This window comes from Botrytis cinerea, chromosome 16 (genome assembly GCF_000143535.2).
Source record: "Botrytis cinerea B05.10 chromosome 16, complete sequence".
NCBI lineage: Eukaryota > Fungi > Ascomycota > Leotiomycetes > Helotiales > Sclerotiniaceae > Botrytis > Botrytis cinerea.
Window position 1 is genome coordinate 927,689 of NC_037325.1, and position 22,762 is coordinate 950,450.

General features: G+C 41.4%; 4 protein-coding genes across 5 annotated transcripts; all 4 read right to left on the reverse strand.

Annotated features, from left to right (window-relative positions):
* Positions 1–7,925: 7,925 nt before the first annotated feature.
* On the reverse strand, positions 7,926–8,845 carry BCIN_16g02400 (hypothetical protein). Of its 2 annotated transcripts, XM_024697980.1 has the most exons (2): positions 8,701–8,845; positions 7,926–8,616 (listed from the first exon to the last, which is right to left on the reverse strand). In XM_024697980.1, the coding sequence occupies exons 1-2, from the start codon at positions 8,770–8,772 to the stop codon at positions 8,416–8,418; spliced, it is 273 nt and encodes a 90-aa protein (XP_024553798.1). In that variant the 5' UTR covers positions 8,773–8,845; the 3' UTR covers positions 7,926–8,415. The 2 variants fall into 2 exon arrangements, with proteins under 2 accessions (XP_024553798.1, XP_024553797.1); XM_024697981.1 differs by having other exon boundaries at positions 7,926–8,845.
* An 806-nt stretch (positions 8,846–9,651) lies between these two features.
* Bccem1 lies at positions 9,652–11,549 on the reverse strand. Its single transcript, XM_001550454.2, has 3 exons — positions 11,090–11,549; positions 10,318–11,040; positions 9,652–10,269 (listed from the first exon to the last, which is right to left on the reverse strand). The coding sequence occupies exons 1-3, from the start codon at positions 11,495–11,497 to the stop codon at positions 10,108–10,110; spliced, it is 1,293 nt and encodes a 430-aa protein (XP_001550504.1). The 5' UTR covers positions 11,498–11,549; the 3' UTR covers positions 9,652–10,107.
* Positions 11,550–12,766: 1,217 nt separating this feature from the next.
* Positions 12,767–13,887, reverse strand: BCIN_16g02420 (hypothetical protein). Its single transcript, XM_001550455.2, has one exon. The coding sequence runs from the start codon at positions 13,783–13,785 to the stop codon at positions 13,156–13,158; it is 630 nt and encodes a 209-aa protein (XP_001550505.1). The 5' UTR covers positions 13,786–13,887; the 3' UTR covers positions 12,767–13,155.
* A 3,748-nt stretch (positions 13,888–17,635) lies between these two features.
* Positions 17,636–20,276, reverse strand: BCIN_16g02430 (hypothetical protein). Its single transcript, XM_024697982.1, has 2 exons — positions 19,652–20,276; positions 17,636–19,598 (listed from the first exon to the last, which is right to left on the reverse strand). The coding sequence occupies exons 1-2, from the start codon at positions 19,816–19,818 to the stop codon at positions 18,266–18,268; spliced, it is 1,500 nt and encodes a 499-aa protein (XP_024553799.1). The 5' UTR covers positions 19,819–20,276; the 3' UTR covers positions 17,636–18,265.
* Positions 20,277–22,762: the final 2,486 nt, after the last annotated feature.

The window sequence follows — 22,762 nt, forward strand, 5'->3', positions numbered from 1 at the left end:
ACTCATTATCATCAATGGTTTGTTGCACGAATTGTTGCACATTTATGCGCCACAGAAGCACTGCATGCTTGTTTCGGCGAACGCATGGGAAGCTCCTCCCTGTCTTGTTCACCACTACTGCATCGATGATATTGTTGTAGTATATGCCGAGTTTGTCCATATCTTTGAGTGATAATAAGAATGGTGTCTCCGCATTCATTACATGGAATTCGACAGTTCCCGGTGGTAAATCGAGATGGAATGAGCCTATTGATTCAGCTCTGCCGATTCCGAACACCACATTGGCGACTCCCGCTCTGCTTTCGTCCAGTGATACATTTTCAACGGTCGTCTTATATGCCATGTATTGCTCATAGCCAACCGTAGACCATTCTGCAGCGGCTGTGTCGACAATGATGCCTTGGAATTCCCTTGCGTCGTACCTGCTGATGTAGGTCGTTCTCTCTTTACGAACTCGACGTGTCAAAGCATGCTCAAAGATCTTGTTGTTTAGGTTCATCATAGTCTCTCTGCCATTTATAGGTCCAGTATGGGTGATGAAACTTGAGTGTGGTTCTTGTGCAGGTGATTCTTGTAGTTCGAATTGCGCAAAGTAGGCTGCTACTTCGCTGTCGGTATCCGGATCGGTGTCTTCGTCGTCGTCTTGGTTAGGTCCTTCGTATTCGATAAGGAATTGCTCAAAGCTCTTGTCAAAGTTGTTTCTATCCTTGAACTGCTCCTTGTACTTGCTTCTTGATTCGTCGCGCTCCTCCTTGCTGTGCCGAGTCGACCAACAGTCCTCCTTTCTGCAGACGAAACACTTCTTCTTCGTTCGTGGTTTGAATGGGCGACGATCGTTGTGCCCGAAACCTCTCTGATTGTATCCGCCTCGACCGCGTTGATATTTACGATCGGTGTAGAATGTCGTAGTTTCGTTTGCATGAGATTGCTCCCATGTCATTATAGCTGATCGTAGCTCTTCAAGAAGACTTGGTATATTTTTCGCAGGGCGAAAGCAAGCAATGGAACATGCTGATACTGGTGCACACGCGTTGACGATCTTCTGGTGCAATAACTCATCAGTTCTCATCGTCGGGCTGAGTCCCTTGTGCAGATGACGAAGTTTCATCACCATCGACTGTAGACAGTGACTCATCGACTTGCCAGCATTATCTGGTTCTGCCATAACGCTCTTGAGTGTAATGCCCTCCCATCGCCGCATAAGATTGCGTTTGTGCTCTGGGCCTTCGAATGTAGTCTCCATCATTCGGCAGATCTCTTCTATCGTATCAGGTATATTACCTAAATTCGTATGGTAGAAGTCGAGTGCGACTTCGACGAGCATCGTAGGGAATGCTTTCGGCAGTAGGTATTCAGGCAAGTCGATTCGTTGGCAGTTATTGATGAATATCGAGTACTTGTGAGTGAAATTGTCGTCCTGCCCACTGTACTTGTCGGCTTTCTCGTAAAGCTTCGCGAGATTTCCCAATAATTGTCCAACGTTGATGACTCTTTGTGGCATTCTGGGTAAATCGTTCTGAATGCCGTCACTATATTCAGGGTTATTTCCGTCGTATCCTCCTCCGTTCCCTCCGCCACCGTTACCTCTGCCGCCATCACTGGAACCGCCATTGCTGCCGCTCGGTTCTCCGCCCGGATGTCCGCTTCGATGCATACGCTGATGCATATACTGCTGATTCGGGTCATGTTGATCATGGTGCTGTTCCCATTGTTGAGGTGACTGTTGTGATGGTTGATTATTGTGGTAAAAAGGTGATGCTCCCGAGGGTTGTTCAAGGTTGATTCGGGGTGGTCCTGGTGGTGGGCCGGTGAATCCTTGAAATGTCGGAAGTGGTGGTGGTTTCCTAGGACTGTAGTATTCACGTGCAATTGATCCGCTTCCTGGTGCAAAGCTTGGGAGTTGGGGGGGTGTCTTTGGTTGTGGAGGTGTCTTTGGCTGTGGTTCTATCGATACCTTGTGTTCAATATCAACACCTTTACCTTTATCAGCTCTTTCCAATCGCTGTGATATGGAAGGTAATTGTGGTAGAACGTATGTATTGAACCCTGAAGGACCGGCGTGCAGGTCCTTCACTCGAGACATCTCGGGGTCTCCGAGTGGTGCACGTAGTTTTTCAATCACGATTCTCTGTTGTATGCTTCTCGATCGAAACACAAATTCCTTTTCGGAAATCGCTTCAATAATCTCCTTGGGTGTCCACGCTCTATAAGGTGATCGATGTGTATCAACCAAAGCTTCATATACTGGTCGGGTTGTACATTCTTCTGGTTTATCAACGTACACTCCGCACGAGCGTAATTCGTGCCTGAGCTTATACAGGATGCGCATGCTAACTTGTGAAAAGTGCGCTGGTGTAAATCCATCGAATGCAAGATTGTAGTCCGCCCACATCTCTTGATCGTAGTATTTCTGACGTTGGTATTCATAAGCCTTGTATTTGACAAAATCTCTGATCTCTTTCGCATTTGCACTTTGTATGTCAATGGGGTGGTCTGTCCATCTCCGTGATAACTCCTCATATTCTTCAGTTGCAATGACTGATGCCATTTTCGATCCAGCACTTGAAGCAGGATTTTCAGGGACATATCTTTCCGTCTGGGGGGATTCTGGGAAAACTCCTGCCATTTTGTGGATAGCAGGCGGGTGATGATGAGGTAGGTCGATGGTATGAGTGTAGTTGGGATACAACTTCGCGAAAAGTTTGCGAAGTTATATTGTGTATGATGTTGCTGAGCTCGAGCTGGTGCTACTGGTTTCTACTTCTTCAATACACGTTGCAAAGAAGAGTCGAATGTAGACTAAAGTTAGTGTGAGAGTCGTCGCCACGTTGCCGACTTCTCTCGATGGTGCAGGTATCAAACCACGTTGGATTAATACTTGCGTAAGAACTGCCGCCACGTTGCCGTCGGTTCTTATTCACACAAGGGCAGGTATCAAACCACGATGGATTGATACAAGAGCTTGTGTCTCTTCAAAGAAATACCAACCTTAGTCACAAACACACGTTGCGCTTGAAATTAAGGTGCCAGGCTCCTGATCTGTGATATCACTGATCAGTGTTGGTATCACCATGGGGATGGTGAAGTCAATATAGTACTATGGTTCACACTGTTGTAATATTGCTTAGGGTTCTAAAAGCTAGGACTACGAAACGTATTGCTGTAGTGCCGAAAGGCGCTAGCGCAAGCGCTAGCACGGTCACATGATCCCTATCCCGACAATATGTGTATATATATATATTGAGGGTTTGTATTGAGGGTTTGTAATGTTGAATAGGGGGGAGGGGGGTTTCTTTTGTCTATTTGATTTGATTGATTTATTGTTGATGATAATGGATGTTGTTAACGTTGTGAGGGATTATTGGTGTTGGTGTTGATAGTGATGATGATGATGATGTGTAGATAGAGATGATTTTGTTTATTCTGTTCATGGGTGTTATCTACCAACCAATATTCTCTCTCTCTCTCTGTCGAGACTTTTTCTCGACTTTTATTTATTTATTCGGGGTTTGGATGGATTGAGATTGTGATTGTGATTGTAATTAACTCATCCCTCCCATTGAACTTGTGATTCAAAAATCAATTCCATTTCACAATCATCCACATACATTACTCCACTCTCACAAATACCCCACTTTTCATTTTAAAATATATTTTCAAAAACCCCACACCTCTCAACAATAACAACAAATCATCAGCGTTTGTGGTTTAGTGGTAAAATCCATCGTTGCCATCTATCTCTTCTTGATTCAAGAAGAGTGAGAAACAACTTCGATGGGCCCCGGGTTCGATTCCCGGCGAACGCATTCATTTTGTTTTTTGAGGAGTTTGAGGGGGAAAGGGAAGGGAAGGGAAGGGAAGGGGAGGAGAGGAATGGATAGGTTTATCGTTTTTAGTATCCAAGCTCTTTTTCTTTCTCCTTTTTCCTTTTTGAATGTAGGGTTGGTTCATTTTACTTAGTTGATTTTATGTTGAAACTTCGATCGTGTTTATTTATGGTGTGATTATCATGATTGTGATCGAGCGGAGAATTGGGGGAGGAAGGAAGGAGGGGGCAGTAGATGAAGGGGGAGGAGATTAGTAAGCGGAAGGTATGTTAGTAAGTAAACAAGTAGTGCGATGGTGTGGTGTGGAGAGGAGAGGAGAGGAGAGATTGATTGAAAATGATTGTTTGTGAACCGGAGAAGGAAAGAAAAAAATTAGGGGAAGAGGTGGAGGTGGAGAAATTTCTGGTGTGTGTGGTCGGCTGATGGTGCGTGTTTAACGGGAGAAGATACTTGTGTAGTTTGGGGATGGGAGTACTGAGGGATGAGTGGAGGATGTAGTTTGTTTGTTTGCTTGAAGTGAGAAGGAAAAAGCATGGATCAGAGTTTGAAGAGAGAGCGAGTGAGAGATAATTAGAAAGATGAATGAATGTCGAATGTATGTATAAATCATAAGATCAGAAATTCTAGGAGAATTACATGATGTGATTCCGTACTTTATGGGTTTTTAATTTGGTGGGTGAGTGATGTGTATGTATGTATGTATGTATGTATGTATGTATATATGTTTTAACTTCTTCTTTTGGCTGTGTAAATAGTGGGATGTGTTTCTGTAGGTTTGTATAGGGGAATTGCGTGGGGTGGAGGACCTGGAAATTGGAGGAGACTTGGACGTTGGAATGAGTATGAGTATAGGATGCAAACGTCTCAGGGAATGGGGGTATGTGTGGCTGGGGAGGTTGTACTGTGTATTGTGGTTTTTAAGGATTAGAGAAGGAGGCTTGCATGAGGAGATTTAGATGTGATATAGATAGAGTTTTTCATGATTGATTTAGAGTCATAGGTGGGAGGGCAAAAGTGGGAGGGGAATCAGGCGAAATCAAACGAAAAATAGTGTAAGGCGGCACACACTCTGGGAATAATGGGCATGGGATGATCGTGGATTTGGGGTGAGAGGATTGAGGAGTAGTTGAGTACAAGGGGAGGTTAAAGTTTGGTTTGATACCCGAGTTTGGTGGATTCTTTCTTGGGGTGGGATAGGGGTTGGAGATTGAGGACGTGTAATAGGGATGTTTGAGATGGTGGTGGGATATGTGACCAGGGGGATCTGGTATGGGAGGGAAGAGTAGGTGCTGGTGGAAGGACAGAGAGGAAGGAATGGAAAGTAAGTTCTACGAGTTTGTAGTAAGATCGATTAGAAGGGGTGAATCCAGATTAGTGTTCGATAAGATAGATCTTTCTAATGTTTATCTCCGAGATACGTAGATGAATACATGCAAGATCGAGAATGGCGTGATAGGACATGTACTGGAAGCATGGGTTCCGTATCCAATTGTTATTCGAGAGAGAGCTAATCCAACTCCTGACTAACTCTTTCCTCCTTATCCGAAAACCTTATCTCGTTAAAACTGTTCTTATTTCTTTCTTCTCTGGGCCGATCAGGTCAATGATCAATAATCGATGGTAGATCCATCAGGATCCAGAAAAGAAGATTTGATAGTCTCATTCAGTTGATGTGATAGAAACTTAAGGAGGTATGAATCTACTCGTAAGCTGACACATCAAGGACATGAGAAGAAACTAGGAAGTTCTTTCTCAAACCGTCTAATCAGATTTGTAAGTCAGAAATTAGGTAAATTACTCGATGGGAATGATGTTCGCTAGCTTGTGAAAGCGTAAGATTAAATCTGTTGCGAGAAAAATCCATTAGGCTTATACAATAGGATTTTAAGTTACGGATTTTGTGGAATATATTTCATCGAAATTGCGTTGCTACTAGACTGGATAAAGTTTGTAGATCTAGAGATTCGGATTTGTGATGGTAATAAATCAGTATATGCGGTGCTTGAAGAATATGAATGGAGGGTTTAGTGCATAGGTGCTGATAGATTAGTGCTTTGTTAAGGTGTTGAAGTAGTGAATGGATGATTAGATATCTGTCAATAAGTTGCTAGAATCTCGTTATAGTTAGTAGATGTTAGATGTGCAACAATCCTTTTCAGGAGTTCTCTAGACCTTTTGGAAGTTTGAAGATTAGTAAGTAGAAGATTACGGATGATTCTGGGGTGGTCGATTGATAGAATCCTTGGAGAATGAGAGATTGACTTTCTTTGATTTGTCTACTTGGTAAAATTCTCAGGGCTCTAGCTTGATTATTGATATATGTTAGCTTATTTTAAGGTTTATGATTAAATGTCATTTAGGGGAGATGCCGGTGAGGCCAGGATGAAGTCGGTTATTATTTGGGTTCAATCAAAAAGTGTTTCCCGATTGTAAACCGTGAAAAGGAAGTGAGTGCCATGATCACAAGCTAGATAACTATCCGGATAAGTTATCGAGACAAAATAAGCAATTGAATACTATTGGGATAGTGCTAGTACTTCTGAGGTCGTGGTTTGTAATGGGAATCGTGGATATGTATCAGAAGAGCATGATGAGGAGTGCGATCGGTTTGATATCAAAAAGATGGAGTTAGAAAACGGAGATAAACATGTTGATTGGTCAGTTCAAGCTAGTGTGAGTATCTCTAGAAAATCCCAAGGTTAGTCTCGTGTGAAAGGAAGAGAAAAAGTTAGTGAATGAGAATCTAAAACGCAGGGAAAGTTGAATGTAGGGAATGATTGGTAATCTAGTAATGAATTAAAACTCCAGAATCATCATGAATTATCCTTGATTATTGCAAATCCATGTACTTTCCATCTAAAAAGGTATGCAAGTATAGTAAGTAACTGGAATCTTACTAGTCTCGCCTAGTACATCCAGCCGAGTTCCGTGTTTGGAGCTCCTTGAGTCGGCTAACGAACCGAATCGCCACGATTCTAGAAGAATCAATAATCATATCTGTGACAATAAGATAACTTCTAGCCATACTAGAATCAATAAGTTCAAATATTGATTTTGAATCAACTAGTACATTCAAATTGATTGGGCCTTTGACTCAAAGAATTCCATTTTGTTCATTCTGCTCATTTTGTTCATCAGGAAGATTCTCGTGTCCAGATCACCACGCTAGTATTCAGAGTGTATAAATATCCCTCATTTCCTCCCATATCTCCTCCTTTTCTTTTTACCATCTACTTCATCATCTACTTCATTATCTGTATAACTATTTATCTCATATATCTCTTCTCATTTATTCTACCATCTATCCTACCATCTATCCTACCATCTATCCTACCATCTATCCTACCATCTATCCTACCATCTATCCTACCATCTATCCTACCATCTATCCTACCATCTATCCTACCATCTATCCTACCATCTATCCTACCATCTATCCTACCATCTATCCTACCATCTATCCTACCATCTATCCTACCATCTATCCTACCATCTATCCTACCATCTATCCTACCATCTATCTCAACATCTATCACCATCTATCTCAACATCTCTTGCCATTTATCAACAGGACACCTCTCCCAGTAGAGATCCTCTTACACGCCTGGAGAAACGGGGAGAAGCGGCAAGTGTCTTAAAGCCCCTCAACAATTTTGTTTTGCTTTTTTCATCTGTTTTCTCATATTTTTTCAATCTTTAACAAAGGTAATATATCGCGAACAGAAAGATGACGATTTGACATTGAGCTTGAACTCTACGGAATAGACAGAGATGGGATGGTGTATGGAGTTAGCTTAGCATAGTTGAAATTCAATGAGATGATTATAAATGCGCTTGACTTTTATCTTATTTTGGTACATGGTAATCATGATAATGTGAGAAAAAAAATCAAATGACGTTTCGATTGATTACAATATCTAACGCTACTCAACCTAGAGTTGACGAGTAACTTTTGCGTCGTTTGTAAATCTTACCTAATCAACATCCATAGACATTGAACAACGCTCAAATAGAGTCAAGTACAGGCAATGACAAGCTTAAGAGTGAAATTCTCATGCCGAAAACCTACGATATCATGCATACACGTAAAGGCCCCAATCTTCCATATCAATTAATCTATCTCAAATAAAGTGTCATCTATTCTGATTCTGATTTTCGTGTATCGAACAACAGTGTATTATCCTTCAATTCACATCTACCTCTTCGTCAAACAATGAGACTCAAAAGTGCCCGCTGCGGATATTACCAACCTGGAGGAGACCCTGCTTCTTCAACACCGATGGTGGATGTAATATCGCCCAACACAATCCCCAAAAGACCAAACATAGAGCTCGATGTATTTGGATCATCTCGTTTATGAAGGGTAGCTGGAGGACTAGTATTTTCAGCTCGACGGTGATTCGCATATCCTCTCTTCGCGATTCCTTCAACTTTAGACCTTTGAAAATTCTCCTCGTATGCTCCTATAATTACTCCTATAAAAGTTGGCGTCTTTCCATTCCAATCCCTATATTATGGCAATGATAGCCATGGTCGTTATTGTGAGTTTCTCTATCTGCGTAAAGAGTAGCAGGAGAGCTTGGGTTATCTACCAGACTATCCCAATTGTCGCTCTCTTGTTGGCGTTGAACGATAATTCGGGCCCCTTGCGGATGGGTGAACCATCACACACATCGATGCCAACTGGGCCAGAGGCAGCTGAGGTGGAATTGGCGGGAGCGTCAGATGTGGTCGTAGGTGCGACATCGCGAATATGGATCGTGCTTGTATTATCAGATGCTACGGTATTCTACGATACAGAGACTGTCAACATGTACTTCCGCTACTATGCTTGGATCATATTCAAAGAATGGAAGAGAAAAAGGAAACCAACCAAAATAGGATGATATCCTTCTGCCTGCAAAACCGCCAGTCCTAGGGAAACTATAATGGCATTTGGACGCATGTTGTAAGATGTGAGTGACTCTGCATCACTACGCAAGAAACAAATTGTCATTAAACTCTCAAGCTCATCATCCTGTATCATCTGTTCCCTCCTTCCTTGTACGAAGAAGGCGCAGCTGAGCCTCAATACTTTGTTAAGCAAGGATTCCGCAGAGTACTTGCAGCCTATGCAGGCTCTCGAAAAATGATTACAAGAACATAAGATATAGCAAACCTCAATGTTTCTTAATAATGTTATAGAATAGTAAAAGGCATCACGCAATAGATCATAGGATTAAGTCATGTCCCGGGAATGAATATCAGTGCTGTGAAGTGTACATATGATATGCATGAATGCGAGTGTGAAAGCGAAGAGAAAATCAGTAAATGCACACCGAACTATCTTCGTAACTGATGAGGAAAATATTGAACGCCTGACTTGAACGCACATCTTACAACAATAAGTGAAGCAAGCCATACCATTGATTTAGGGAAAAATAGCACGTCTGATGGCGGTATAAAAGCGTCCATCTTTAAATCAATTCCTAAATTTTCCTCCATTTCCTGCTACAGACTGGTGGACGGCCTAACATAATTGTGCAACAGACAATAGTATTTCACGTACCTCTTATCGAAGTCTTACGAGTGCTACATATAATCTTCGCGATACAACAAATTCATGGCCGAAACAAATTTACTATAACCAAGGACTCACCCACACATGACATCTTGAATTCCCATGAATTCCCATGAATTCCCATAGATTTCAAGAAGTCAGATCGACGTTCATAGCCAGCGAAAGAAAGAAAACATGCAAGAAACCGAAAAGATACCACCTTTAGAAAATATAAATGAAACAAACAATCACTAATTTATTGAGTATGAGACTTCACACATCCGATGTCAATTTGATTGACAATTTCATAGTTAAAGTTGTGCATTCCTTACATCGGTTGGTTGATATCATTATTTGATGACTGGAGCACACTTTGATACTATACCAGGATGCCGTTTGTGAGAAACCCCTCCAGAATATTACATCGATTACGGCATGCATGGCAATTTACCGAAACAACTCAATGTTGTTATATTAGCAATATTAACATTAACAGCAATGTCCCCGCTCAGATCATTCATTGATCAAATTCGACAATGCATATAATGTGCAGGCGATTTGACTCGGGTTCCATTAAGACCACATGGAGAAGATCCTGACATGATTTGGATCAAAACACCTCAAGTTCATACTTGTCGAAATGGGGAACGAACCCGTAGTTGGTATACGAAAAGAGGTGGGATGTTCGGGTACATGTTAGGAGGTGGGGCTCGAATGAAGTCGATTACGTTTGACATCATCTCAGCTATACTTTGAGAAGACGAGTGAGGCATTCGTGCCACCAAAGCCAAAACTATTAGATACCGAAACCTTGACATCTTTTTGTTGTGCTGAAAAAGGGACATAATTACAATTCATGTTTTCATCTGGATTATGTAGGTTGAGTGTAGGTGGAAGTGTGTTCTAGAAAGCAGTCAGTAATTGTAAACCACATATGATATGGTATTGTACCTCTTTCACAGCCAAGATTGAAAAAATGGCTTCCACTGCACCAGCAGCACCTAGCAAATGTCCAATGGCACCCTTGGTACTACTGACTGCAATTTGACTCGCGTTATCAAGCCCTTCCTCACCAAGCATCAATCTAGTAATGGCAGCATTTTCGGCAGCATCACCTAAAGGCGTACTTGTAGCATGAGCATTAATGTAATCGACTTCTCGGGGTGAAATTCCAGCATTCTTGAGAGCTCTCTTCATCGCTAGGAATGCACCAGCTCCATCTTCTTTTGGAGCAGTAATATGATGTGCATCACCACTACAACCATATCCACGAATTTCGGCATATATTTCGGCTCCGCGAGCTTTAGCATGTTCCAACTCCTCCAAAACAACAACTCCAGCACCTTCTGCAATAACAAAGCCACATCTATCTCGATCGAAAGGACGTGAGGATGATTCTGGATTGTCATTATATTTGCGAGCAAGTGAACGAGCTTTAGCAAAGCCAGCAAAAGCCAAAGGATGTATGCAAGACTCAGAACCACCAGCGATCATAACATCTGCATCTCCAAAAGCGATAAATCGGGATGCATCGCCGATTGCATGTGCGCCAGTTGTGCAAGCGGTTGTGACTGCGTGATTCGGACCTTCAAATCCATATTTCATTGAGATATGACCTGCGGCGAGATTTATGAGGAGTTTCGGTACGAAGAAAGGGGATACTGATTTGTAGCCCTATAAAAATCTCAATCAATATTTTCATTTTAAAAAGAAGATGTATTACCATTCGAGAGTAGTTGTTGCTAGCAGTATAAAGCTCGTCCAATCCCCCAATACCACTACCAAGGCAAACACCAGTAGATTCTTTATCCTCTTGTTTCTGTGGTCTCCATCCTGCATCCTGAAGTGCCATTTCTGTAGCTGCTATTGCATATTGTGTAAATTTGGCCATTCGGGAATCTTCCCCTTTCTCTAACCAATCTGAAGCTCGCCATGAATCTTTCGCATCGCTACCAGATGGCACAAGACCAGCTATTGTGCTAGGAAGACTTTCTCGCTGTGAGATTTCGAAATAATTCGTGGGAAGTGACACTATACCGCAGTTTCCCGCAAGAAGACGACTCCATGTAGGTCGGATTCCTACGCCTAATGGTGTTATGGCTCCAAGGCCTGTTACTACAACGCGTCGCATGGTTGAAGCATTATGATGATATCGCGGGGATTGATTAAATTGAATGAAAGCCGATGCGGCCGCATTTATTAGTAAGCAACAAATATCCCAGACGTCGTTATAATTATACTGCACCTTGCCGTCTCCTGCATACTCTCAATCGACCATCCTGATATTCCATTTCTCAAAAGTGTGTTGCTTCAGTTATTTGTATTAGTTGACTTACGTACCAACCCATAATTTCAAGATCTCTCTCCCCTAGTCAACCATGATTTGGAACGACGTGATCTATGAACTCGACTTGGCAAGAGGGGATCCCAGGAAGTCGACGATTAGATTTGGTGCATCCTTTATTACTGACCAAGATGCCAGTCAATATATTGTTCCCAAGGCTTATTATTGCCATTAATTTCAAGGCATATTAACTTTAGCCTGCCGTATCTTCACAAGCTGGGTCCTCAAATCTCATTCGCACGCATTTGTAGCCTCAATGTATCATACTACAGATTCATGGACAAATGAGTGGATGATATTGCATCGATGATTTTGTTTGGCATTGTGTTATTCTCATTTTCTTTCCGATCTACTGTGTATGTCATCTTCTAAGTGGAAGAAGACCAACTGAAAATAATGAGCACGACGAAGTATCATGTCATTCCTTCCTCGAAACCATAGACTAGACTTATGAATTGTGGATGTTCTCATCCTAGTTTCTACCTTTTCCTCGAAACTCCTCAATTGCTTAAATTCAGTCACTACGGCACGAAAATGCTCAATATCAAGGCGTCAGTGGCACTTTCCAGTATTACGAAGTAGGGATCACCCCAAGTAGCGATTTCGTGATTCCCAAATTCCGGAGCTAAGTCGATGAAAGTCTTGCAAGATGGTGATGTGGCTTCAAAGGGGATGCCGTTTTTATGATCCTCCCAACAAGCAAAGGTGTGTACACGAGTGTATAAGAATCACAAATGACGATGTCTATTCTCATCTATCTGAACTACGTATAGAATTAAGCTTGTCTATTATAACCAATCACCACAAAATAAATACACCTAAACAAGATACTAGTCCTATCAAGACTTAAATTCCATACCCCAGAAGTCTAACCATGAACTAGAGAGCTTACAATGACTAATCGAAATACATTACCATTCCGGAGAGATTACATGAAAAAAATCACACAACAATTTTGAGAATTTGTCAGGAAATTTGAAATCTTTATATTTCAGTCACATAAAAATATATTGTCACATCACAATTCATCAAGTATGTCATCATTGAAGACAGCAGTGTTGGTAAATTTGTTTGATATTATGTTTCACACGAGCGCCATTCGGCCAAGCGAGTAGGAAAACCCCATCTTGATGGGGAAACCTAAACGACTCGTCTATGTGAGGAAATTCAAAAACATGCAATACAAATTCAAGATCTATAAAGATACAAGATCAATTAAACATTAATAAGCAAATACAAGATGTAAATGAAAATGTAAATGGCAATGTAAATGGCAATGTAAATATAAATGAAAATTAATCAAAGAAATAATTCAAAGAAATCAAAAAATCAAAAAATCAAAACGAACAAAACCAGCAAAACTATTCGAGACTATTGGGTCATCAAAGACGATGATGAGTCTGCTCAATAAGTATTTGCGGCTCGCTGGACAGCTGGATTCCCTATTAAGAGAACTCCGAGGCTCTTCGTACAAGTCCTTGAAAGAGAGCTTCTGCTGCAGGATCATCGTAGGCTGGCTGGTTCGATGGTCTCGCTTGTTGTAGAATAATTTGATAGCGAGCTTCTGCTTGGAAGGGATTGTGGTTCGACTCCTGTTGCAAATATTGATAGAGAGCTTCTGCTTGGGGATCATCGTAGGTTGGTTGTGGCGCAGCTGGATTCTCCAAATATTGCTGATGTTGAAGAAGAACTCTTTGATGAATCTCATTGTAAGATACTCGGCGAGCGACGGGTTGTTGCGCAGCTGGATTCTCCAAATCTTGCTGATGTTGAAGAAGAACTCTTTGATGAATCTCATTGTAAGATACTCGGCGAGCGACGGGTTGTTGGGCAACTGGAGTCTCGGATTGTTGGGTAAATAGACCCAACAACCGTTGTTGATGTTGATTTAAAGCTTGGCCGCGATGCCAAACAGTTGGTTGCGCAGCCGCGGCTGTGGCTTGTTGTCCACGTTCTCTAAGTGGTGCTCGTGGGTGTGTATTGATGTGGTGCATGAGACGGAGGTGACCGTCGATGAGTTCGAGAACTCTCGCTTCCTGAGCGGTGAGGGGAGTGTTGTTAGAGTTGGAAGACATTGTATTGTTGGTTGGTTGATTGTTGGTTGTTGACTGTTGATTGTTGGTTGTTTGCTGTTGGCTGTTGTCGGTAACGGGCGCTGGGTTGTAGGGATGGAAGTCAGATTGTGTATGGAGAGAAAAAAAGAAGGAAGTACTGAAGAGTTGGGATTTCGATCCTTTTATGTCCTTCACAACGAACTAATCCATTAGCTCCTCAATGTAGTGTGTGGAAAAATTTCTTCCCAGATCATCAAGATATCTACTAGTATTTCGAAAGATTTGCCGGTGCTCTACTGTTATAGAGATCAGCATGTACTAGATGTACAACTCCAAACTCTATCTCCTTGAAAGTTTACCTCATATTACCGATATCTAGTCTGGCGGCAGTTCTTGTGTCGAATCTAGTATTGAGATTCCAAAGTGACGATTTGTATTTTTGACTTTACAAATTCATTTTTATTTCAGTTTGATAATGAAAACTATCTCGACACTCAGAAAAGACTGAATTACTCACAGTTCTTGACTGAATGTACTATTGAACATCAAGATTTTGCTAATCGTGGCTTCTTTCTATGTCGTAGAGAATTTATCCAAGTTGGTCACAGCCAATCCTCGTCTCCAGATCCTCGATCCTCGATTCTAAACCGTTTACTTGATAAGATTGCCGGTTAGAAAGATTCAGGACACACTATCACTATGGTGGATTCGGTATCTTTTACCTTTTAGATATACGATCTAAGTTCCATTCTTTTTTTCAATATCGATAGTGCCCCCGCATTCAGATCCATAGCCACACTACCTTGGCCTTGCATATAGTATTATCTTTTGAAGATCTTGTCTACAATATTGAATATTCCTCACACTCTTGAATATCAAGAGGCACATCAGAGTTTTCATCCCCAACCCGAGTTATGAACTCACCCATGCTTCACAAAGTAAGTGTCAAAATAAACTTTTCTGTTCACAATTAAGAGAGCAGGCTAGTGGAATGCACGTAATATTGACTATGTAGAATTGCTGTAATGTTCTAAGTATAGAAGTGGAAGATATTATATATGTGTGAATCACGTGCACGTGCCATATTTTCCAACATTTTCTGTATATTCTCATGCGAATCATACACTAGTGCATCCCCTAGTACATTAACCCAAAGTTAATATCGCTAAGCACTAACTACGGACTCTCAAATCTAGACTCTTGATCCCCACAGTCAATACAATCCTCTCCTGCCAATCTTCCAATCTCCCAATTCACCATTTTAATTCCCATTCCTCAAATTTCAATATCCAAACCCCCTCGTTGAATTGAATCTTCATATTCACACATGCATGTATACCCAGCCAATTTCTATCACTACACCTAGCTAAGGATGGTTATCAATGTGATTCAATAAAAACATATACCACGCTGTCAAAAACGAGCCTAACGTGTACTACTGGCGCTAAATCTAAACACTAAATTAGTTCGCGGGATAAATCGACTCAGGAGTCACTCGCTAGACTATTTCGTTTAGCGAATTAGTAATCGTACATGAAGAGTCTAGTTTATTAGTCTGGAATACCAAGATATAAATGTTAATGTGAAATACAGATGCGGATTTAATACTCAGAATCTCACTTGTGAACACTCCTCAAGATTGATAATCTAAGCGGCGATCCGGATGTGCGACGTCGATCTAGATGCTGCGTATCCGAATCTCTTGGGGAGAGAAAATGACCTTTCTGATTCTAGATGTCGATCATATCAGTATTAACAGTGAATAGTGAATTTTTAGACAAGGAAATCTTAGCATAAACTCTAAATCATGAGGAGACGGAATGTAACCAATACCCACAATCGAATCTTCACAACCCGATACCCAGTTCCAGAGATCGAAATACAATTGCCGAAATATACCGCATATCCCCGAATCGAACTTCATAACTATCCTAGTAATCTCGGATACTTTTCAGGCCCTAAAATAACTCAATCAATCTATATTCGCTAACTCCAGATTTTAGAACGCCGTTGCCAAGATTTGACACATATCTCTGAATCGAACTTTATGAATACCCCGCCAATTTCGGAAACATTTTAGATCTGAGATGATCTAATCTATCTATATCTGGCTAACTTCAAATTCCCAGAATCACGAGACCTCGGAGGATATTTCCATATCGTAGTCGGATCAAACCTACTAGATCGTATTCCTAATATAGCTCATTGACTTTCTAGTGTATGATCATCGAGATTAGATGGGCCATCGTGTGAGACTAGTCATAGCATCTTACCTCACGATCTAGCATTTCCATTTATCCTTCATTCTCAAACCTGCATGAAAATAACAATAGAACACACGCAAACACACGTACACAACCCGTATCTTTCAATTCTTTCCCTCACCTTCCCACCATCTACTCATATCATCTCATCTCATCTCATCTCTCCTTTCACAACCCCAACAATTCAATTCCTCACCAAATCCTCGCCCCCTCTTAAACCCAAGCCTCAAAATCAGAAATCAAATCCCCATCCCAATCTCAATCCCAACCCTCCAACCCTCTAATTCACCTTTCCAAAACTCGCAAATTCAGGCAGAAAAGAATTTGCAGGAGTACACATGAATGGATGCATAAATAAAACAACAATTAACCATCTCAACCCCCTATATAAAATAACCTATTCCCTCTTCTCTTTATCTTCAAAACAGAATCTCGAATACCCCTATCCCGATTTCTCACTTTTTCACATCCTTCTCTTTCTGAAAATCTGATATTGCTCCCCACAAAAAAAGATTTATTACCCACCTGCTCAGTGCTCTCTTTTGTCCTATCTCGTAGCATACCTGCTTCTACTATCATTTGTCTTATCTCCGAATTAGAGATTAGAGATTCGTATGTGAGAATGATGAAGTGGTTTATTCTGATTCTAATTTTCATTCTCATACTCCCTCACTCACTCATAAAATCTAATACAATCCAATCCAATCTGATCCAATACAATAATCAACATCCACCCTTCATCTCTCGCTTCTCACTTCTTTTTTCATTTTTTACATCTCTTTGAAATACTACTATCCAGAATCCAGATGCCTCTCCTAATACACTCCTCGAATGCTTCCTAGCCTACAAGCCTTGAGGTAATACCTAATCGCAAACAAGAAACCACAAACTCTCAATTTTTAATTTTGAAATCTCAATCTTACGTCTCATGAGTCAGGAAGAGAGTTGGAAAAGATGATAACTGTTCATTTCACCCATCCCTTACCATCTATTATTTCCATTCTATACACCCCACTCTTCTCATTCCTCACATCTCAAATCTCAGAATTCAATACCCATCTATAATCTCAACTCCTGTTCATTATACACCAAAGATATTATATCTCATCTCCATATCGACAACTATCTTATCCATTAGATCTCAAATATCGAATCGCAACTTCCATCCCGTCCCATTTTATATTCATTCTCCTTATTATATCTATCTCATCCATCCTCATTTCCCATTCCCATTCCTAACTCCAATTCCCAGCTCCCAATTTCTATCTCTAGTCTCTTAAACTCCTAACTCTCATCTCCTAACTTTCAACTCCCTCTTATATCCAAATACACATCTATATTTCCATCTCCTTATATATAATATCGTATCTCGCATCATACCTCCTATCCAATATCTAATATCCAATATCCAATATCCAATATCACAAATATATTATTCCTTTTAAAACCTTACCGGACATATTCTAAATACAAAGTAGAATGAGGGAAGGAGAGAATGTGTGAGAGTGAGAGAGAGAAGGAGTAGGAGAAAGAGAGAAAAAGTAAATAGGAAAATGAATGAGAAAGAGCGAGGGGAAGATAGAGATGGAAAGGGATAGAATGAGATATGTTAAATATTATTGGATTTTAAGAATAATGAATAGATAGATAGATGTCAAATAGATAAGTAGGTTATCATATATAGTACAATGAGGACGAGAACAAAGGGATTTTTATTTTGGAAGTTTGTGCTTTGCGATTTGTAGGAGATTTAGATTGTAGATGTAGATTGTGATTTTGTATACTAGCAAGTATAAGATACCTCGTTATACTATAACAACAAACTCTCTTTTATTTTTCTCTTTTTTCTCTGCTCCCTCCCAAAAATCCATATCAAACCCCCCAACCAGGTATACAAAATACTCCATCCATCCAACTTCCATTGCAGACCACACATGAAGGAGAAACACCAGGTTTCGTATCTTTCTTTTCCGTTCATATGCTTTCATATTGTATCCCAATCAAATGAATCCTATGCCGCTCCAATCCATATCGTCATATCGTGTAATGTAGTGTGCTGTGGTTTTATGTGATGACCGATCCCCTATCATCCTTTGCATCCCTGCTAAACCCATCCGAACCCTAAGTGTTTGAAGAAGAAGTAAAAAAAAAAGTGAAGAAGATAAATGCCTAAAAGGCAAGATGATAAAAACCATCCAAGCGAAAGAAAAAAAGAACTCCCAAAAACCCCCCCAAATCTACAAAACATTTCTCTTAAAACCATGCATATGAGAATGTCTCATTCCTCTCTTCTCCACACCAAAATTTCTCTTGCGTTCGGAGTTTGTAGCGTAGATATCAATGATATCACTTTCGCCCACCTTGCAAGCAGTTCCTGATGCCAATCCTCCAATACTCGACCAAATACCCGATGCACATTGTTGGAACGTTGTTCCGTCAATGCAATTCCATGTACCTGGGGTGGAACATTCGGTCCCTGGAGTGTGGGTGGTGTTGTTTGACGAGGAGGAGGATGCGGAGGGGTAGGTGACAGCGATGGATGTGGTGGGGGATTTGGTGGCGGTGAGGACGGATGTAGGGATAGAGGGAGTGGGGATTGCGGATGTGAGTGCGGATGTGAAGGTTGAGGAAGCGTTTGCTGGGATAGGGACTGCGGACGTGGCTGCAGCGTAGGTAATGGCTGCAGCGGTAGAGGAAGATGTAGATGAGGATGAAGCGGTTGGTGCAACATATACGGCGGAGGTAGCTGCTGCGACGATGGAAGAAGAAGAAGAGGATGAGGATGAAGCGGTTGGTGGAACATATACGGCGGAGGTAGCTGCTGCGACGATGGAAGAAGATGAAGATGAGGTACCTGCTTGAGCAAATACACCACCAACAGAAGCATATGTTGGAAGTGCGTAAGGAGAGGTAGCAACCGGAAGTAACGAAGTAGCTTCGGAAAGCACAGAGCTAACTACCGAACTTGCAACTGAAACCACAGAGCTAACGGCGCTGGAGCCAGCAGAAGCAGCTCCACCAGTCAATGAACCAATGGTAGCACTATCGCACGAAGAAGTTCCAGAAAACCATCCTGTAAGACGATTGGCGATATCAGTTGCGTAACAATGAGTTGCTACTCCGTCTCCAAGATTTCCAGATGAATCGATTGAACCGGAGTTATAGATTCTAGCAGCCTTGTAATATTTGGAAACATCAGTAGCATCACTTTCAGTAAGACATTGAGCGAGTCCATCACCGGATGAAGTACCGGCTGTTCCATCCGTAATCATTTGAACCATTTCGCTCTTTGGACAAGGGTTTTGAACCGAAGAGCCGCTGTTGCAAGAACCGGATCCTTCGTGAGATTGCATAAGTCCTGGGTTAGAGATAGAGTATACGGTGGTTGGAGCTCGAACACATCCATTGGATTCTTGCATCACGATAGCGAGAATGAAGCGAGAATCAATACCAGTTGTGTCGGCAACTTCAGAGATGGCGGATTTAAGATCAGAGATCTCATCATCGGAATTGTTCTCTACACCGAATTGAGTACATGAAGCTTTCAAAACACTGTTTTGATTGTCGAACCTGAGGGTTTGTTAGTAGGTGTGAGATATGAAGGGTGAGTAATATCAACATACATGGTATCGAAGCTTGAAATCCAATCACTCTGAGTTGGCCATCCAACTGAAATATCTCCATCACCAGAATAAACAGTGTAAGAATTTACAGTACGCTGTTCAATGGGAGCTCCCATAGAAAGAGTGAAAAGGCCGCCAGCGACCAAGAATAAAGGAAGGGTAAACATATTGAAGTTTGATTTCGGAAGTTGATTGGTGAGATTGAATTCGACTTTGACTCAAAATTTGAATATGAATATAGATCTGACGATGAAGATCAATGTGTAGTAGTATCTGAAGAATCAAGATGAATGATTGTAGGCAAGAATAAGAATGAAGGAATGACTCGTCGAGAGTATTTTTTGCGTCAAGCAAATGAACCTTGAGAGAATGAAAGGTTGATAGATGGATGGATGTGATGATTCCAAAAACATACGGAGGAGGAAGTTCTCAACATCTTATATCCCAACCCGAAAGCCCTCGGTCCCATCCAGCTGTAAGAGTTTAGGAGCAAATTCCGGTACGAGATTCATGGCAGCATGGGTAGGATCCAATTAGGAATGTGGTGGATCCCCTGAGTTGCGAAGCTTTTTATCGTAAGCCTTCTTGGTGGACCACTGGTGGACCATTAAGGCAGATCACATTCCTTGCTGATGGCAAGTAACTGTGCATGTGTGTATACGGAATAGGCTCCACAAAATAAAGTACATGGTCTACCAAAGCGGGCCAGCTTCCTTGAGGCGTTAAGACTTTTGATTGCATGGATGGATAATTCTCCGGATTTGGTTTCTGAGATACTAACATCAAAAGAGTACTTAATTTTGGAGAACAGAGATGAATCGAATGCGATAATCATGACTGGAGGATAGAATCCAGCAATTAACTCACAAACTAATCATGTACCGACAGGATTTCGCCATAAGAACGATCAAAAAAGGGAATCCTAAAATCCAAAAAGGGGGAGGGAAAAAGAGTACCCCCCAATCAGCTGAAAGCCGCCTTGAAGGTTTTTGTGGGTTTCACTGAGCCACAAACGTGTACTGCTTGTTCTTTTTCATGCAACATTGAACATGGGAGAGAGGGGAGAGGAGAGATAGAAACCAGTCTGTGTGTATCGTATTCCTTTGCCCCTCCATCTCCATATTCGACTGAAAGAGGAATCTTGGGAGAAAATGTAACTATTTTTATTTTTCCCAAGCAAAGGAGAGGAAATCAAAGCGAAGCAGAACTAAGCAGAAGCAAAATGATTGATCAATTGATAAATTAACTAATGAAAAATGGCGATTTGCGAAAACCTAGAGGCAGGAATCTAGACATGACAGATGATAAAATTCAATTGCCGGTGTGCTGTACGAGTAAGCATAACCGCTTTTCATCATATACGCAACGGTATGTACGAGTGTACACTGTACAATACTAAAAACAAATAGCATCGAAAGGATTCCAACCCCCAATTTGCCAACCAATACCTTTAACAAATCATCATCCGAATCCAAGATACCTAGGTATGTACCGATGTATGTGTGTAATACCCAAAACCTCCCCTCTTCCCTCTTCTACTGTCTCATTCGTACGGAGGATATCTCTTCATCAACTTTCTCACCCCAGCACGAGCCTAGGAGACTCCGAAAGGATTTTATCTTCCCTAACTCTATTCGTTGGAGAGAGGGACCATCATCCGAACCCCATCTTGCATCTCTGTGTTTCATGTTTCATGTTCCCAAGCCATACTTTTGCCGATAGTGCATATTGTGATGATGATTGGTCGATGCATCTTCGCATCCTTTCCTACGACCCTTATCCAGGTACCATTCGGATGTAATTGGGTTGGCCATTCATGTGGGCTATACGCAGTATGATATATCATGGGGAAGTGGTCATATTACTAAGACTATGTAGACTAGATTTGAAAAGAATCCACACGTTTTTTTTTCCATCCATCTAGGCTCTCAGTTTCCCTGTCTTGACTCCTAACTAGGTATCTACTGTACAATAGTGGTCAGAAAAAAACAATAAGCGCCTAAGTTTCGGCGGCTGGACACATCAGGCATACGTATGTACATGTTTATCTACATAGGTAGCAAGCATACCGTACAGCAGTACCATAAATCAGCATGAAAAATGCAAAGTTAATTAACCGGGGCCGCTTGCCATATTCCGCGTTTATTTCTAACTTGACCTGGGTCACTACTGAAAGCAGGTACCGATGTATACTGCACGATGAGACTAGTCCAGTCTTCCTTCTAGGTTGTCCATCATTCATTGCACCCATCCATCTTGTTGGTATCTTTTCGAGCCTTTGTCACTTGCATGCAGACTGCAGTGGCGTGAGGAGAGTGGAGTGAGCAGTACGAACAGAGCGGAAGTCTTACCTTGTCTGCATTAGTCATGTCTCTTCCGAATTCCATGGATTGCTGATTTGACTGGGCTATCAACAAACCAATGATAATGATATTCTGGTACGACGTTCATCACAGACATTACTCCGTACCGATACGGCAGCACGGCAGCATGACAGCACAGACGAGAGAAGGAGAGAAGGAGAGAAGGGCTCGATGGGTACAACATAGAAGTTTTTTCTTTCTTTTTTTCTTTTTCTTTTTTTCCTTTTTTTCTCTCTCTTTTCCTCACAAGGAACAACGCATGAAGTAATGTGAATGTGGCATCTACCCGAGTACCCACCAATAAAAAGTAGAAGAACGAGCTGAAGAGCAATGAATGCAAGAAAAATCAGCAATATTCATTAGTTCGTTAGATCCATCTGATTCTTGTCTTTACTCCATTCTGTACGAGAGATACCTTCTTCTCTCAATTGTGAAATACTCGCTACGATGTAAGTAATGAAAGACATTTTGGAGCCGAAGAATTTCTCAACTGGGACCTGACTGCGGCATTGATTGTGGCAATGACAGCAAACAGCCACCCAGAGTTTAGCCACTCAAGCTCAGCCACTCTTGGGAAATATTGCCTACTCCCCACACCTACCGGCCAATTACTAAGCACATCACCCATCAGTCAATTCACCTCCTCATGCACCAAAAATTAGATTATTATTATATCAAAGTTATCCATTCCATTCCATTCTACTCAATTCAATATATCAATCCTGTTATAGCACATCACATCATATCA